The 17,211-nt window shown below is 38.6% G+C and overlaps 1 protein-coding gene across 2 annotated transcripts; it reads left to right on the top strand.

The window, feature by feature from the left end:
• Window positions 1-163: 163 nt before the first annotated feature.
• ERH (ERH mRNA splicing and mitosis factor) lies at window positions 164-16,332 on the top strand. Of its 2 annotated transcripts, none has more exons than XM_081229098.1 (4): window positions 164-275; window positions 3,862-3,949; window positions 8,596-8,716; window positions 16,027-16,332. In XM_081229098.1, exons 1-4 carry the CDS (start codon window positions 273-275, stop codon window positions 16,127-16,129), a joined length of 315 nt encoding a protein of 104 aa, XP_081085224.1. In that variant the 5' UTR covers window positions 164-272; the 3' UTR covers window positions 16,130-16,332. The 2 variants fall into 2 exon arrangements, with proteins under 2 accessions (XP_081085224.1, XP_081085223.1); XM_081229097.1 differs by lacking the exon at window positions 164-275 and adding an exon at window positions 284-436.
• Window positions 16,333-17,211: the final 879 nt, after the last annotated feature.

The following is a 17,211-nucleotide window of genomic DNA, read 5'->3' as shown; positions in this document are numbered from 1 at the left end:
GACAGCGTCTTGAAAAAAAATGATTCTTTTTCAGTTCCGATACATTCCCCGTGGGTCTCGTCGCCCTTTTCCAAGATGGCTGAAACAGAGTCAGTATCTGCTCTAGCTGCCGGAAATACGTTAGTTTCTATGGTTCTTTCGCGGTGGCCTTCTGACGACTTCCGGCGGTTCCTCTCGCGGGGATTGGCTGTTGGCTGCGTTGCGGCTAAACTCGTGTGCGGCAGCGGAGTCGGCGGCGGAGTCGGCAGCGGCGGCAGCGAGAGTTTGGCGCGATGGTGAGAAAGGCCTAACCGGCTCCCCGAGCCCCCATCCTCCAGGGTGGCCCCAGCCCATACATCTTCTCCCCACCCAGTCCAGCGCGAGTATGCTGCTGCTCGGCCCTCCGGCGTGTGGGTCGACCCTTCCCCTTCCCGCCGCGGAGACGCTGGGCCTGGCGGTAGGCCCCGGAGCCAGGGTCCGCCCTGCGGTTGCGCGCCCGCCGGCTGGCTCGGGCAAGGCATGCAGTGCGGAGGATGCGCTTTCTCCCGATTGCTGCTTGGTAGAGGCAGGCGTGGGGAGGCTGCCTTTTCCCTCCAAACTCTCTAGCTTCCTGTGGGAACAATGGCCGAGAGATGTCTGATAATCCTGTCCCAAAGCTGACAGATTGAGTCTACTGCACCCAGCGTGTGGGCCAGGAGGGGTCGTCTTTGCTTTGTAGCGTGCTCTCTCAGCTATTCCCTTTTGTTTTTCTGTGCTCTGCTTTCTTGGAAAAATATGTAATATTCTTCCTCTTCTCTAAGACCTCCAGAGGCCTGGTTTGGTGTGGGGTTTTGGGGGGCTTTTTTCAGCCCGTAATCCTGTGCTTATCGTTATTTATATTCTCTTGGGGCTGGAGGCTAAAAAGATAGGTTCAGCTGAAGGTCCAGGTTCCTTAGAATCTGACCGGGTTGGTAGTGGAGTGGGTGGGAAGGGTTGTTTGCGGTTTTTTGTTTTTTGCTTGTGTGTGTGTATTTTGTAATCCGCAAAAAGGAGACGCTTACGGGGATTCTGAGGAGTCATGGTTACTTCCACACTTCAATTTTCGTTTTCTGGTTGCTGCAGTTATTAACAGATTATGCAGCTGTTGTTAACAAGGAACTTTTTCAGGTTGTCCTTTTCTGAATTTCAATGTTTGACCCAATATAATCTCCCAAAGAGGACTAGGAATTAGAAGACTGGGTTTCCAGTTCCTGTTTAGTTATAACTAGCAATGTGACCTTGGGCAAGTCGTTTCATCTCTGAGTTTCCTTCTTTCTCTGCCTTTTATTCACTATTTGGTATTGTATTAAAATGCTTAGATCAAAAGCTGGGAAAATGACAGCAGTTAATATCAACAACCCATTCTCGTTGAACAAATATCAGTGATAATTATCATTTCAAGTAAAATTAAAAATTGGAATTTGTATTTAAAGTGAACAATTACTGGTTCATAAGTCTTAAGTACTTTTGCTTTACTGAAGATACCAGCTTCAATTTCTCTTTTTTTTTTTTTTTTTTTGGTAGTTGGGGAGAAGCATTTGAAGCTAAAGAGCCAGTGTTATGTACTGTAGTATTTCTGCAACAGTAGAATGACTATTCTTAGGGTTCATGTTTGTGACACTTTTAAAACGTTAACAAAGCCAGATTAACTATTCATTAGAGTGAATCAAAGCCACTGGTAATCAGAGAGAATAAGGATTTTATTAAGGTAATTCTGCATAAATTTTATTTTTCTGATTTAGGTTTCACAATGTTATCTTCCTATTGTGGCAAATATAAATATATATATGTTTGCCTATATGTACTTACATTTTGTATGTGTGTGTCTGTGTGTGTATATATATATATATGGAACTGGTCATTCCCCTGAGAAAGAGTACCCTAAGGAAGGCCAGGACCAAATCTGTCCAGAAGAAGGAAAAAATTGATAGGGCAAATATATTTGGATTTTTGGTAAAACGAAAGGGTTCCAAAAATGGCTCCAATAAGAAGAAAGTGACCAAAATTGGTTTGAGAGGTATTATGATCTTAAACTGGTGACAGAAAGGCACTGCCACTTAAGAATAATAACCATTTTGACTACAGTTCTGTAAATTTAGTCATTTCTTGTTCTTAATTTTTAAGCCTTGTCTTTGGGCAGTAAGTACTGAAAACAGTAAACTTCACTTAGGTTCACTTTAAGGGTAGATATAAAAAGCATACTGTATAGTCATTTCCAAATCTTTACTCTCTTAAGTGACTTAATCCTTTATTTTGCATTAGAATTAAGAACAAAATTAATATAGTAGCAACTGGTATGGCTAGTGTATGGGGCAGGCCCTTTTGCAGGAATGCTAATGTAGTTTATAAATTAATTTTCTTCTCAACATACTGGTGACTTATAAAAACTTATAAATAACAAGTAATCTAATATACTGCTTTCTTTAGCTTTTACTCACTATTTAAGAAAGGCCTTGATTGTGTTCAGGTCGTTATAGGTGAGAATTAGTTTTCATCTCTTGTCATCAAGTTCTGTTTTATCTCAAATCCTCAAACTTTTAATCAGAATGACTCAGTTCTCGATGGGGAGGGAGGAGTACGATAAATTCCTTTGTTTTTCATATTATGTTCAAAGTACTGTTTTTGGGGTGATTATTCAGAAAGCCTAGGCATCAGCTATTTCAGTTGCAGATTGTTGGTGGTTAAAAATCTGATCATTTCAAAACAGTTTTGTTCCTGTAATTAGGAGATTTTGTTTGTCTGTTTTTTACCCAAAAATAATAGTACAGCAGAAGAGAAGAGAAAAATATGAATAGTTTGACTTAGGATTGGGTTTACAGTGAGGTTACATCATACTTGAAGTTAATTAATAAGCCTTACACACTTGGCAAAAAATTGGAAGGGGTTGTTCCCTGAACAGACCAGTGTTCTGGAGGCATTTTTGGTTGTCACACCTTGGCCAGGAGAGGGTGGGAGTGCAGGAACTACTGGTATTTAGTGGGAATAGACCAGGGATACTGCTGAACATTCTGCAATGCACAGGACAGCCTCTGCAACAAGGAATCTTCCAGCCCCAAATGTAATAGTGCCAAGGTTGAGAAACCCTAAAATAGACCCACTAACAAAAACATGCTCCCCAGTGAGGGTGAGATGGAAGATAAAAGTCTGTCATCTGCTGTTCTTTAGGCCTATTCACATCTCCTACAATGTGATCCTCTAGCTATTTTGTGTGATTCCAGAGTTTAAAAATACATAGCCTCTTAAGGTGAGTCATCTACTAGGTGAATAATTTAATGGATTTTCTAGGGTAGTGTTAACTATATGTACTAATTTTATATTGCCAATTTATCTTACGCCTTAATGTTTGAGTCTAATCCCTGGATAAGATGTGACTTCACTGTTGTGCTGAAGTTAGAAAAGGAACATAGATTGATGCAGTGCTTGCAGTCATTATAGTGTTTTCCTTTTTCTCTCCTTTCATCAGCCCATATCTGTTTTTATTAGGGACTTAATAGGGCTAGAGCTAGAAAGTGACCAATGGAGATAGAACACCTAAGCAGGTTTATAATCTGGCTAGGAAGATAGGTGCAAAAGAGAAAAAACAGTACAGGGTAGCTTATGCTGAGTACTTGCAGCCAGTAAGTGCAATAAAAGTTTGAGAAAGCACTCATTAAGGACTGGGAGGCTAAGAGAGACCCTACAGAAGGTAATCCAGCTTCTGGTGCTACACTTGGGCAAAGGCATAAGTATTGTAGAAGGAGCACCCTGATTAATAGTGTTTTAATAACCAATGATCATTTGTCATGAATGGAGATTCTATCTCATACTATGAATTTCTCAAATATGAGTTGGAAACTTATATTGAAATCACTTTTCTCTCCACAGTCTCACACCATTTTGCTGGTACAGCCTACCAAGAGGCCAGAAGGCAGGACTTATGCTGACTATGAATCTGTGAATGAATGCATGGAAGGTAAGTTTAAACACTAGTCGAGGGGTAGAAATCTTTGCGTTTGTTTCGGGGGTGGAGGGGTGTTGCGGGGCGGGGGTGGGGGCTGGACCGTAGAGACTCCCCATTCCCACACTAGCGTCCACACTGGCTTGTTGACGCTGGCCCAGGGTGAGAGTGGTAAGTACTGCAACTCTCAGGTGTCTTGGGTTTGTTTTTTCCTCCAGATTTCTTGCATTGTTAATTTGAGCAAGAAAAGTAGATATTTAGGACCGTATTTGTTGAATATTTGAAATATATATTATATATACTGTCTTTATCTGTTGCAAATATTACTTTACCTTTTTTTTTTTTTTTTTTTTTTTTTTTTGCTGTACGCGGGCCTCTCACTGCTGTGGCCTCTCCCGTTGCGGAGCACAGGCTCCGGACACACAGGCTCCGCGGCCATGGCTCGCGGGCCCAGCCGCTCCGCGGCATGTGGGATCTTCCGGGATAGGGGCACGAACCCGTGTCCCCTGCATCGGCAGGCGGACTCTCAACCACTGCGCCACCAGGGAAGCCCCATACTTTACCTTTTTTTAATCAAGCTCATTATATAATGACTTTCCCAAGCCTCTGATTGTTATGTAAATGTTCTGTTATTTGTTATGTTCTTTTGTTACTGTGTTATGTAAATATTTTACAGGTATTCCTTATATATATTGTGGTTAAACTCAAGCACTATAGAGTTGTTAAGGCAGGCCCGAGGAACCTAATAGTGCCTACAGAACCTAATGGTCTGCTTATTAAACAAATAAATGTTAAAAGCTGGTCCATCAGAATGTTAAAAAGTAAAAAATTCGCTCAGTGAATAAAGGCAAATGGAACCAAATCAGTATACTTTCTCGTGTACATTTGATAAGCTGGCACCACCCTGAAGGGAAGTATTAGCCCTCAGTAAACCATTAGATGAGAGCACGTAGATTGGATCATTGCAAATTTGATTCATCTTCACATTTAATCGTTATATCAAGTGAACCACCCTGCACCCTGTCTAGCAAGTTACACATTCTTCACTTCCTATAAAGATTGTACAGGAAGGTGTTTTTGCTGCTGGCGTGTCCCTGAATTTGTTGATTATCTGACGCTAACAGGGTTAGACTTAAAATCTCTTCATTTAAAACCAACAGTGGGTAGACCTGTGGGGGGGAAAAGCTACTTCTAGTAATTAGAGACAGCTTCTAAGCTGTCCTGATCCTGCCATCAGATTCTGCTCTAGAAGAGCAAGGCTCTTGTTCTTTTCTCAGGTCCCTTCCTCTGCTGATATCCTTACTTGCCATTAAGGTAGACTTTGTACGTACGCTGTCTTTTTAATGAATACACTTTATTTCTAGAGCAGTTTTAGGTTTAAAGAAAAATGGAACAGGAAGTACAGAGTGTTCCCATATTCTTCTCCCTAACCCCAGTTTCCCCTATTAATAAATCTTGCATTGGTATGCTACATTTGTTACAGTTGATGAACCAGTATTGATACATTATTATTAAAGTCCATAGTTTACATTAGAGTTCATTCTTTGTGTTGTGCAGTTCCGTGGGTTTTGCCAAATGCGTAATGTCATGTATCTACCATTACAGTATCATATAAAATAGGCTCACTGTCCTAAAAATCCCCTGTGCTCCACCTGTTCGTCCCTCTTCACCCCATCCCTGCCGCCTGGCAACCACTGGTCTCCCTGCTGCCTCCATTGTTTTTGCCTCGTCATAGAATTGGAATCATTGCCATATGTAGCCCTTTCAGACTAGCTTTTTTCACTTAGCAGTATGTATTTTAGGTTCTTCCATGTCTTCTTGTGGCTTGATAGCTCTTTTTTTTTCTTTTCTTTTAAAATTAGAAATGGTGGTTTATTTTCCATTTTAAAAGTTAAAATGGAAATACTGGAATCAGTTCTCACATGGTGGTTGCCAAATGGTAATTTGCTTTCTTATTTTTCTTTGTTATAGTAGTTAATGTTCCTCTGGAATACAGAGCTTTCCCTCCCCGCATCCCTTTTTTAAAATTAATAGATTTAATTTTTTTAGAGTAGTTTCAGGTTTATAGGAAAATTGGTTAGAAAGTACAGTTCTAACACACCCCTGCTTCCTTCCCACCCCCTCCCAGTTTTCCCTATATTTATATCCTGTATTAGTTTGATACATTTGTTAATTGTAGAATCAATACTGATACATTAATACCTAAAGTCTATAGTTTACGTTAATGTTTGCTTTGAACATTCTGTGGATTTTGACATGTGTAATGACCATTTACTACCCTAAAAATCCCCTGTGCTCCACCTACTCATCCATCTCTCCCCCCAAACCTCTGGCAACCATTGATCTTTATAATATCTCCATAGTTTCACCTTTTCCAGAATGTTGTATGGTTGGAATTATAATATGTAGCTTTTTCAGATGGGCTCTCTCACCTAGCAATATGCTTTTAAGGTTTCTCCATGCTTTTCGTGGCCTGATAGCTCATTTCATTTTATTGCTGAATAATAGTCCATTGTATGGATATACCACAGTTTGGTTATCCATCACCTATTAAAGGATATCTTGGTTGCTTCCAAGCTTTGGCAATGAATAAAGCTGCTATAAACATTACTGTGTTGGTTTTTGTGTGGACCTGAGCTTTCAACTCCGTTGGGTAAATACTGAGGAGTATGATTGTTGGATCCTATAGTAAGGCTGTATTTAGCTTTGTAAGAAACTGACAATTTGTCTTCAGATGTGGCTATATCATTTTGCATTCTCACCAGCAGTGAATGAGAGCTCCTGTGGCAGCATTTGGTATTGTCAGTGTTTGGGATTTTTTTGCCATTGTAATAGATGTATAGTGATATCTCATTATTTTAATTTGCAATTTCCTCATGTCGTGATGTTGGGCATCTTTTCATAACGCTTATTTTCCTTCTGTATATCTTCTCTGGTGAGGTATCTGTTCAAATCTTTTGCCCATTTTTTTTAATTGAGTTGTTTGTTTTCTTATTGTTGAATTTTAGGAGTTCTTTGTATATTTTTGATAACAGTCCTTTATCAGATATATGTTTTGCAAAGATTTTCTCCTAGTCTGTGGCTTGTCTTTTCACTTTCTTGATAGTGTCCTTTGACATACAAAAGGTTTAAATTTTGATGAAGTCCAACTTATCTAAGAAGCCGTTGCCTTATCCAAAGTCAAAAGGATTTGTGTCTGTATTTTCTTCCAAGGGTTTTTATAGTCTTGACTCTTACATTTAAGTCTCTGGGCCATTTTGAGTGAATATTTATACATGGTGTGAGATGGGTCCAAGTTCTTTCTTTTGCATGTGAATGTACAGTTGTCCTAGCACCGTTTGTTAATAAAACTACTCTTTGTCCATTGGATTGTCTTGGTCTCCTTGTCGAAGAGCAGTTGACCATAGATGTGAGGGTTTATCTGTGGACTCTTGCTTCTATTCCATTAATCTGTGTGCCTGTCTTTATGCATAAGCAGTACCACACTGTCTTGATTACTGTAGTTTTGTAATAAGTTTTGGAATCAGGAAATGTGAGTCTTCCAACTTTGTTCTTTTTCAATATTGTTGACTATCCTGGACCCCTGTATTTCTGTATCAAATTTAGGATCAGCTTCTCAGTTTCTGCAAAAGTACCTTGGATTTTGATATGGATTGTGTTAAATTTATAGATCATTTGGGGGAGTATGACCATCTTAATATTGAATCACCCATTCCATGAACATGAGATAGCATTCCATTTATTTAAATCTTTACTTTCAGTGACATTTTACAGTTTTCAGTGTGTGTCTTGTGTCTTTTTTATTAAATTTATTCATAAGAATTCTTTTTTGATGCTATTTATTTCATTTTCAGATTATTGTTGGGGTATAGAAATATTGATTTTTGTATATTGATCTTATATCATGCAATCTTTTGCTGCACTCATTTATTAGTTCTAATAGTTTGTGTTTTGTAGTTTCCTTAAGATATTCTGTATGTAAGATCATGTCATTTGTGAATAGAGATAGGTACACTTCTTCCTTTCCAATCTGAATGCTTGTTATTTCTTTTCCTTGCCAAATCAACCTGACTAGAACCTCCAATACAATGTTGAATAAGAGTGGCAAGAGCAGATATTCTAGTGTTCTTCTCATCTGAGTGGGAAAGCATTCAGTCTTTCACCGCTAAATATGATGGTAACTGTGGGTCAGTGCTACAATGAAATTTCCTTCATTGTGAAAGGTTTTTACTTCCTTTCCATTTCACCCTTTCTGTTCAGGAACTTATGAGTGATGTTTCTGATCACAGTGTGTGTACCAGTACCAATCAAAAACCCTTCCTAAGGGACTTCCCTGGTGGCGCAGTGGATAAGACTCTGTGTTCCCAATGCAGGGGGCCTGGGTTCGATCTCTGGTCAGGGAACTAAGTGCCACAAGCTGTGCGCGGTACAGCCAAAAAAAAAAAAAAAAGTTTTATTATTAAGACACAAAATACCAACATTCTGGTGAATTTATAAAATTTTTAAAAATTTGCTAGTGGCAACAGTGAAAGCAAAGGTGATCAACTTACTGTTCTTTTCCCAGCCCAACTTTATAAAAATAAATATGATATTAGCATATAACACCACTCATACCTAAAATTCATACAATTGTAAGATCTTGGTCTTCCCCTCCCTCTTAGGTGTTTGTAAAATGTATGAAGAACATCTGAAGAGAATGAATCCCAACAGCCCCTCTATCACATATGACATCAGTCAGTTATTTGACTTCATTGATGACCTGGCAGACCTCAGCTGCCTTGTGTAAGTATTAACCACCATATCTCTTAAATTGTAGTTTTCTATTGTTTGTTTGTTTGAGGCGATTTATGGTATTGGGAACTCACTCTGCCTGACACTGATCGTTGTGTTTTGCTTACTATGTATTAATTAATATTTCTTCTGCATGTGGCTCATCAATTAAGTTGTCAACATAAAGCTAAAGGCACAGGAAAATCTTAAGAACTTTGCTAATTGATGCAGTTAGTATGCATCAACTTTGAACTGAGAACTTTGTTCCTTAAACTTAATAATCTTTTTCTTAGTTTTTTTTTTTTTTTCCCCATTATAGTCTTTATCCTAAAGCAGTTGGCTTTGGATTAAAACTAAGATTATTCTGTTTTCATGACATTATTTTTAGAATGTAAATATATATAGGACTGAAATGGAATTTAATTTTAATTCCACCCAGTGTTAATCAAGTATATTTTGGCATGTTAGAATGAGATTTTTTTTATAGATGCTTATGTTTTCTATTCTCAGAGGTTTGTCAAATTAAAATTTTTTTCCTAATATATTATGCTTGTTATAATTTATTTCAATAATTACTTATCACCACTATTACTAAGGAGCAAGTGAGTCTCCTCAACATTTTTGGACAAGAGCCTGAGTATAAGTACAGCTAATTTTAAAGGAGAAAATGGAAGTACCTTATAATGAGATCTTCAGCCACCAGATGCCTTAATGTTTATTACATGCCAGACACTGTGCTAGAAGAAAAAAAATATTTTTCAGTGGTGAAAAACATATAGGTCCTACTCTGAGACACTTGCTGGATCACCACTGGAGCCACGCCTGGACTTGCTGTCTCACCAAAGATTGCTGGTGAAAATAAGCATTTCCTTGCAATTTTTGAGTTTTGTTTTCTGCATCTCTTCATTGTGTTTCACTTATAGCCATTTCATTTTGCTCACTCAGAACATTCAAGTGATCCAGTTCTGGTCTTTAATGAAATGTGTTTATAATTTTATTATTTTAATACAAAAACTCAGAAAACTGTTGAGGCCAATAGAGCTATATATATTACACTATGTTGGTTTGTAATGACTATAGTTGATCTGTTTATTGCCTGACGCACACAGAAAGAGACACATACATATTCATTTAACAAATATTTATTAAGTGCCAACTATGTACCATGTGTGTTCTAGGCACTGGGGATTGAGCAGTGAATAAATCAGGTTAAAAGGAACCCTGTGAAGCTGCAGAAGAATAAGTGAGAGGGAGAGTAAAGGGAGATGAATTTGGTGGGGCAGAGAGGGTGATATCCTAGAAGCCAACTCAAAAGTATTTCATATTATTGGTAGATCAAATTAATGAGGACTGAGAACTGACTCTTGGTTTAGCCGTGTGGAAGTGTTTGGTGACTTCCAGAGCAGTTTTGGTAGTGTGACAGGAGTAAAATCTTTATATATTCCAGTGAATTTAAGTTAATGAGAAGAGAGAAATTGTAGGCAGCCAACACAGACAACTTTATTGAAGAATTTAGCTCAGAAGGAGAGCAGAGAAATGGGGTTATAGCTAGAGAAAGGAATACTTTTTTTTCCCTTTAATTTTGTTTTTAAGCTGAGAGAAATAATGGTAAGTTTGCAGGCTGTTGGGATGATATATAGTAGAGAGGGGAAAATTGATGGCTTTAGGTAGGATCTTGGACAGTACATTAATAGTAAAGTAGGAAGGATGGGCAGATATGGTGGAAGCTTGGGGAAGTTGTTGTCTAATTGCTTTAGTTACCTCAGGAAAATAGGAAGAAGGACACCATTTGAAATTAAGGATGAGGGAGGAGGTGTCTGAGGCTTGTGAAAAGAGGTAAGAAATTATCTAGGAGGGTGAAGGGATTAGGGAGTGTGTGGTTTAAGAGGTACTTGAGGGCTTCCCTGGTGGCGCAGTGGTTGAGAGTCCGCCTGCCGATGCAGGGGACACGGGTTCGTGCCCCTATCCCGGAAGATCCCACATGCCGCGCAGCGGCTGGGCCCGCGAGCCATGGCCGTGGAGCCTGTGTGTCCGGAGCCTGTGCTCCGCAACGGGAGAGGCCACAGCAGTGAGAAGCCCGCGTACAGCAAAAAAAAAAAAAAAAAAAAAAAAAGAGGTACTTGATAATGAATTTAAAGTTAAATTAATCATGTGATAATAGTTTTTTCCTAGTCACTCTTAACCTGAATGGTTACAGGTGAGTCTCTACAGGTAGAGAATCAGCAGAGATTTTGCTAACAGTTGAGGATGTATGCAAGGGAGTATTAATGCAAGGGACTGAATGACCAAGTAGAGGTTGGGTTGGGGTGGGGACAGGTAGGATCAATTAATTACAGGTCACAGTGGGGTCAGAGGGTTGTTGAAGGTGGGGTATTGGGAAGTAGTGATCAGAGAACAAGGTGCTTGAAATTGGGAGATTGAAGTTGCTGGTAATGAGAAGGTATAGGGATCTGGCCAAGGAAGGGCAGGAGATGAGATCATTGGAGGAGAGGAGTTCAAGGAACTGAGAGGCCCAGATGTCGGCAGGATCATCTAGTGGATATGAAATCACCAATAATGTGTTTATTTACTTTCTAGAACTTGAGAACAGGGAGCTTTGTTTTTGTTCACTGCTGCATCCCCAGTGCCTAGAATAGTATTTGGCACATAGTTGATATTGAGTAAATATTGGCTGTTAAAATACATGTCATCAATATAATATGATTTGAGGCATAGCTTTTTAAAATTATTGGTAATCTTCCTTTTCTCTCATTTGCATTACAAAGCTACAGTCGGAAATGATAGGATGGTCTAAATAAAAGTGAAAGAATCTAATATGACTTCTTTCATGCTAAATTTTGCAGTGTCTTATATTCTCAGAAATCTTGGAAATTATTTATCTGATTAAGCTGTGGGTATTTTATTTTATTTTTACACTGTGATGGAGAGTTTTTTATTTGTTTGTTTTTGTTTTTTAATATATCTATGTTCTAGGTGTATTTGGTGAAATATTCACACTTGAACTTAAACATTGGATGTTTCAGTTGGAACTTAAAATTTTAACAGAGCTAGTGTGCATATTCTCATTTCATTCTTTAAATGAATTGTTGATTTTATTTTAAAAATTAACAGCTGTCGGGCTTCCCTGGTGGCGCAGTGGTTGAGAGTCCGCCTGCCGATGCAGGGGACACTGGTTCATGCCCCGGTCTGGGAAGATCCCACATGCCGCGGAGCGGCTGGGCCCGTGAGCCATGGCCGCTGAGCCTGCGCGTCCAGAGCCTGTGCTCCGCAACGGGAGAGGCCACAACAGTGAGAGGCCCACGTACCGCAAAAAAAAAAAAAAAAAAAAAAAAAAAAAATTAACAGCTGTCTTTCTGATTCTATAAAAATCACTTATTGAGACATTGGGAATCTAATCCTGATGGTTTGGGATGTGGCACTCATTCGCAACAGATGGGGAATTACTTACAACCTTGGGAGGTTATGGTTAAGATCTAACTGGAGTTTTAGGATTAGACATAGCTGAGTTTGAATCCTGGCTCTGTCATTTGCTAGCTCCCTTGGGCAAGTTAGCTTAATACTGCTAAACCTCAGATTGCTAATTTGTAAAGTTTAGATACATCTGCCTCACAGGACTACTGGTGAGGATGCAGTGCTTACTTAGCACAGCAGTATCAGGTATATGGCAGGAACTCCATTTTTAACTAGGTTGACATCAGGCAGGGTTTTATTTTTAATTACAATGAGTAGGTTGGTTCTTTAAAATTTGCCACAAGTAGAATGATAGTTTCAAATTTCACAAGTGAGTTAAATTGTACTGTTAATGAATAAAGAGGTGTTATGTTGGTTTTTTGACAGTGAAACTCACACAGAGTAAAATAGTAGCTTTTATAGGGACATACTACAGGTATGTCATTAGTGATAGAATATAACATTTCTAACTTTGTGCCATTAAATGTAAACCAGAAGCTACATCTAGCATGCTAAAATAATTTCTAATACTTGCATTATTAAAGCAAAACAGAGGAAATACATCTTTAATTATATATATTATATACAATTATATATATTATAATAATTATTTAATTATTACAGATAATTCTTTCTAAGCTGTAGTAGTTCAGATAGTATAAAAGAGAGATTAATGGTAATCTATAGTTTTTAATTGTCTGAAAAACTGTAAACTGTAGCTGTTTATGTTTCTATCTCTAATGTTGAACTTTTGGCCTTTGAAAACTTTCAGAATCAAATTTGGATTTAGAACCATTTTGCTCATATGACTTTGTTATTTGGATGTTCCAGAGAAATAAGATTTCCAAAATTGCTCCCAAAGAGGTCACCTATTGCCATGGCATTTCCTATGACAGCACTTCCTGCCCCTCTCCTTAATCAGGGATTGTGACTTGGCCTGTTATTCCTCAGACCAAGAATTGAGTTCATTTTTGGTTTGTAATTGTTGTGTACTCGTTGCTTGTATTAAGTTTAAATGGCAAGACATTTTTAATTATTTATTCTTAAACCGGTAGAGGAAGAATGGAATAAATAAGATACTTTGTTGATATAATTAAACCCAAAACAAACTGACCATGCATTAATAGTAAAATTTATTCATGAAGGATTTGTATTTCATATATTTGAAATCAGAGTACACATTTCTTCACAGTTCTGTGATCTGTAAGGTGGGTTTTTTTGTTTTTTGTTGTTTCGTTTTTTTTTTGTTTTCTTTTTTAAATAGGCTTTTTTAAAGATTAAGATAACAGCCTGTTGGCCTTTCGGAAGATGAGGGCTTTTCTTGTTTGCTTAGAGACAGAGGGACATTTTTATCCTTAGTTATTGTAATAAGGAAGGTACTCCTTCCTAATCAGGAAGACAGCTTGATATCAGTGAAGACCCAGCTGATTTCCCTGCTCAGATCCACAGCTTCTGTTCTTGCATAAACCTGCACTTATTTTTATTCTTTTTTGGCTATGCTGTAGGGCATGTGGGATCTTAGTTCCCTGACCAGGGATCAAACCCGCACCCCCTGCACTGGGAGCGTGGATTCTTAACCACTGGACCGCCAGGGAAGTCCCTAAACCTGCACTTACTGACCATAATAGTAGGCTAAAAGATTTATCTGTACCAACAGCTAGGGATTTTATTAATGTACTTAACATTTAATTGTCTCATTTTCAAGTGTCAGTTAACAGCCATCAACATACAGCTTTCCATAAAGAAGGCATTATTAACTATTTCTTAAGTTCGAAAATAGCATGCAAGTTGATGGATTCTAAAGTGATCTTGGTGGGGGGAATGATCTAAATAAGGCTGTCCCACCCAGATATTGTAGTTCTGAAAAATTCTTTTCCTTTTTTATTTCTGTTCCAGTGTTAATATAAATATTGTAGTCTATTCTGCCCTACCTTGGAGTAGACTAGATTAGCACTTATTTAATTAGGACATATGAGCAGAGGATAGTCAAAGAACATTGGTTTAGTTTTTAGAGTATTTCTCATTGTAACAAAAGGACATTAGTAAAAAGCCAAATGTTTTGTAAAAGTAGAAAGCTTATGCTTTTTTTCTTTTTTTTTTTTTGCGCGTTACGCGGGCCTCTCACTGTTGTGGCCTCTCCTGTTGCGGAGCACAGGCTCCGGACGCGCAGGCTCAGCGGCCATGGTTCACGGGCCCAGCCGCTCTGCGGCATGTGAGATCTTCCTGGACCGGGGCACGAACCCGTGTCCCCTGCATCGGCAGGCGGACTCTCAACCACTGCGCCACCAGGGAAGCCCGCTTATGCATTTTTAATAAACCAGATTCTGACCTTACCATTCAGAGGAAGAATATGATAATGGTGAAAAATTCCTACTTTGGAGTTTGTTTTTCTTCAAAAATTGGGTCGTAGGTTTCTAGCTTAGTGGTTCACGGTAAGGACTCTGGCCTGGAGTGTTTAAACTTTCACTCCTTGCCTGAAGTCACTTAGCTAATAAGTTACTGAACTTTTTTGAGCCTTGGTTTCCTCCTTTATTAAAAAAAGGGATAGGGCTTCCCTGGTGGCGCAGTGGTTGAGAGTCCGCCTGCCGATGCAGGGGACACGGGTTCGTGCCCCGGTCTGGGAAGATCCCAGTATGCCGCGGAGCTGCTGGGCCCGTGAGCCATGGCCGCTGAACCTGCACGTCCGAAGCCTGTGCTCCGCAACGGGAGAGGCCACAACAGTGAGAGGCCCGCGTACAGCAAAAAAAAAGGATGATAATTTTATCTACTCACAATGTTGTAAACAGGATTAAGTGAGTTGATTCAGATGAGTGCCTAAAGCAATACCTAGCAGTTGGCAACTTCTTAATAGGTATTTACTATCATTTGTATTTATATGTATATAATTTTTTGCTGAGAAGCTAAAAACTGAGACTTCTGGGTAAATTGAAACAATAATTGATAAATTAGATATTTCATTTTTCTAGGGCATCCCTAAGGGTTTGTTTGTTTGTTTTAAGGCAAGTTGCATCCTTCGCCTCTCTTGAATGCCATGCAATGTTTCCACCAGATGGTGCACATGACTTTGAAACACTGTGATGTGCCTTGTATTTGTGCAATCTCTGCTTACTTATTGTCTGCTTTTTTTATACTATAGCTTTAGTTTTTTTTAACTCCAAAAAAATGAATTTATTGCTTAACCAGCTAGATTTCAGTTGTAGGTCAGCTGGAATGTTTCTATTTTTTGAGTCCTCTAAAGATACCTTGAGTGATTTGGCTATTAAGTTGATGCCTTGTACTCCCAGAACCCTGGAATCCTATTGGATTTTCATTGCTAATGCTACTCCTTGTACTCCAGACCCTTCCCAGCCTCTAGCATTGTTTATATTAAAAAGTAAATCCTAAAATATTGGATGTATGTAAAAGTATTTCCTTCTGTTAATACTTTTCAGGGAAGAAATCCTTGTGGCAGTAACATGTTAAAGGTTTTTTTTTTTTTAAGTTGATTCAAAGTAAATTTAGCAAATTTGAATTAGTGTTCAATTTTTGTTTTTTAATCACTAAAAGAACCATAAAAATAGTAACTATGTAGGAGAAAGAACACATGGTTTCTGGTCATACTTTGTCAAGAAGTAGATGTGTAACATTACACATTTAACTTAAGATCTCTAGGCCTTGGTTTCTTTTTCTGCTGTAAGATGGTACTAGGTGATCTAAACTTCATATCGCTTAAAATTCAACAGTTATGTAATCAGCTCTTTTACATTTAAATTAAGTTCATGTATGAACATGTGCACATCTGTGCCATCATTGGGCAGTTATGATTTCAGGTTTTAAAAACATGACAGTAAATTGACCATTGTAACTTTGCTTGTTACCTTTCTGTTCCTCAGTTACCGAGCTGATACCCAGACATACCAGCCTTATAACAAAGACTGGATTAAAGAGAAGATCTACGTGCTCCTTCGTCGACAGGCCCAACAGGCCGGGAAGTAGTTGAGTTTGGAAGCGTTAGGGGGATGGGGGTGGACTTGGAACACAGGTGTGTACAGTGTGCTGTAGTAGAAGTTTTGTATTATAGTAATCCTGTTTCCATTTTGGTACACTCTAGCCAGGATTGAATGTATTAGATGAAATCTGAGGATCTTGTTCAATCTGAAGCCCCCTTTGTCCCCTTCTCTCCACTCCTTTTTTTTTTACTTAAAACATTTTTATGATGATTTAGGTGGAAGTTGGTTTTTGTAAGTTAATGTTGGTTCCAGTCCTTCAGATCTGCTTTATAACATTCACTGTACTAACCCTTCTTCAAATCAGGGTGGGGGTGGTGACGCGGTTTAGTTATGTCCTCAAGACAAAGTCTTAGTGAGAAAAAAATAAATGTTCTTTAGTTATATTTTCCCCGAGTGATTTTTTTTTTTTTGGTCTCTGAACTGAATTGGATTTTCTTGCCAAAGCATTATCAGTTTCTAAACCAGTAGCCTGGTACATAGTGAATTTGAAGAAAACCTATATGTGTGCTGAATTTGTTTTGCTGTGGCTTATATGAAGCTAAAGAGCTTTTACCTCACTTTTCCATCCTTGTAAGTGAATCTCAATTGAATCTCCAACAGTACCTACTGTTGATGCAAACATTATGAAGCTCTTTCTGGGGACGTAGCTTATCTACAGCAGCAGCCAGGTTAATTCTTAGCTTTGGTGATGTACTTCTTCTGGAAGGTCCTTGTGCCTTCTCATAGCCTTCAGCAGTTGAATGCTGATTACCACTCCTGTATAGAAGCTATGAGGGTGAGGGAAGGACCACAGAGAAGTACAAGATAATCTTGGTTTTAGTGTAAAGATTGTGGTCACATTGTGACTTGAACATACACTACATTGTACCTCCAGTCATATATGAAAACATTCCCTGATTCTACTATTATCACACTTCACCAATAGCTAATAATATCTTTACACACTATAAGATTGGCAGTTTTTTTGGAGGCTTCATGACTGGCCTTATATTTCCCTTGTTCCCACCCTCACTTCCACATTAGAGCTTTAACTGTTTTGTTTTATGCAGAATGAAATTATATGTGTAG

Source organism: Mesoplodon bidens, assembly GCF_964165515.1.
Source record: "Mesoplodon bidens genome assembly, chromosome: 3".
Classification (NCBI taxonomy): Eukaryota; Metazoa; Chordata; class Mammalia; order Artiodactyla; family Ziphiidae; genus Mesoplodon; species Mesoplodon bidens.
Note: the sequence above shows the minus strand (reverse complement) of the source record. Positions and strands in the feature narration are given on the sequence as shown.

What these genes read in the sequence shown, in the direction of transcription:
- ERH (XM_081229097.1), top strand. Translation starts at nt 365, where the DNA reads ATGCTGCTGCTCGGCCCTCCGGCGTGTGGGTCGACCCTTCCCCTTCCC. An exon ending in CGGAGACGCTGGGCCTGGCG is followed by an intron (nt 437 to 3,861) that starts GTAGGCCCCGGA and finishes TTCTCTCCACAG; the next exon opens with TCTCACACCATTTTGCTGGT. An exon ending in TGTGAATGAATGCATGGAAG is followed by an intron (nt 3,950 to 8,595) that starts GTAAGTTTAAAC and finishes CCTCCCTCTTAG; the next exon opens with GTGTTTGTAAAATGTATGAA.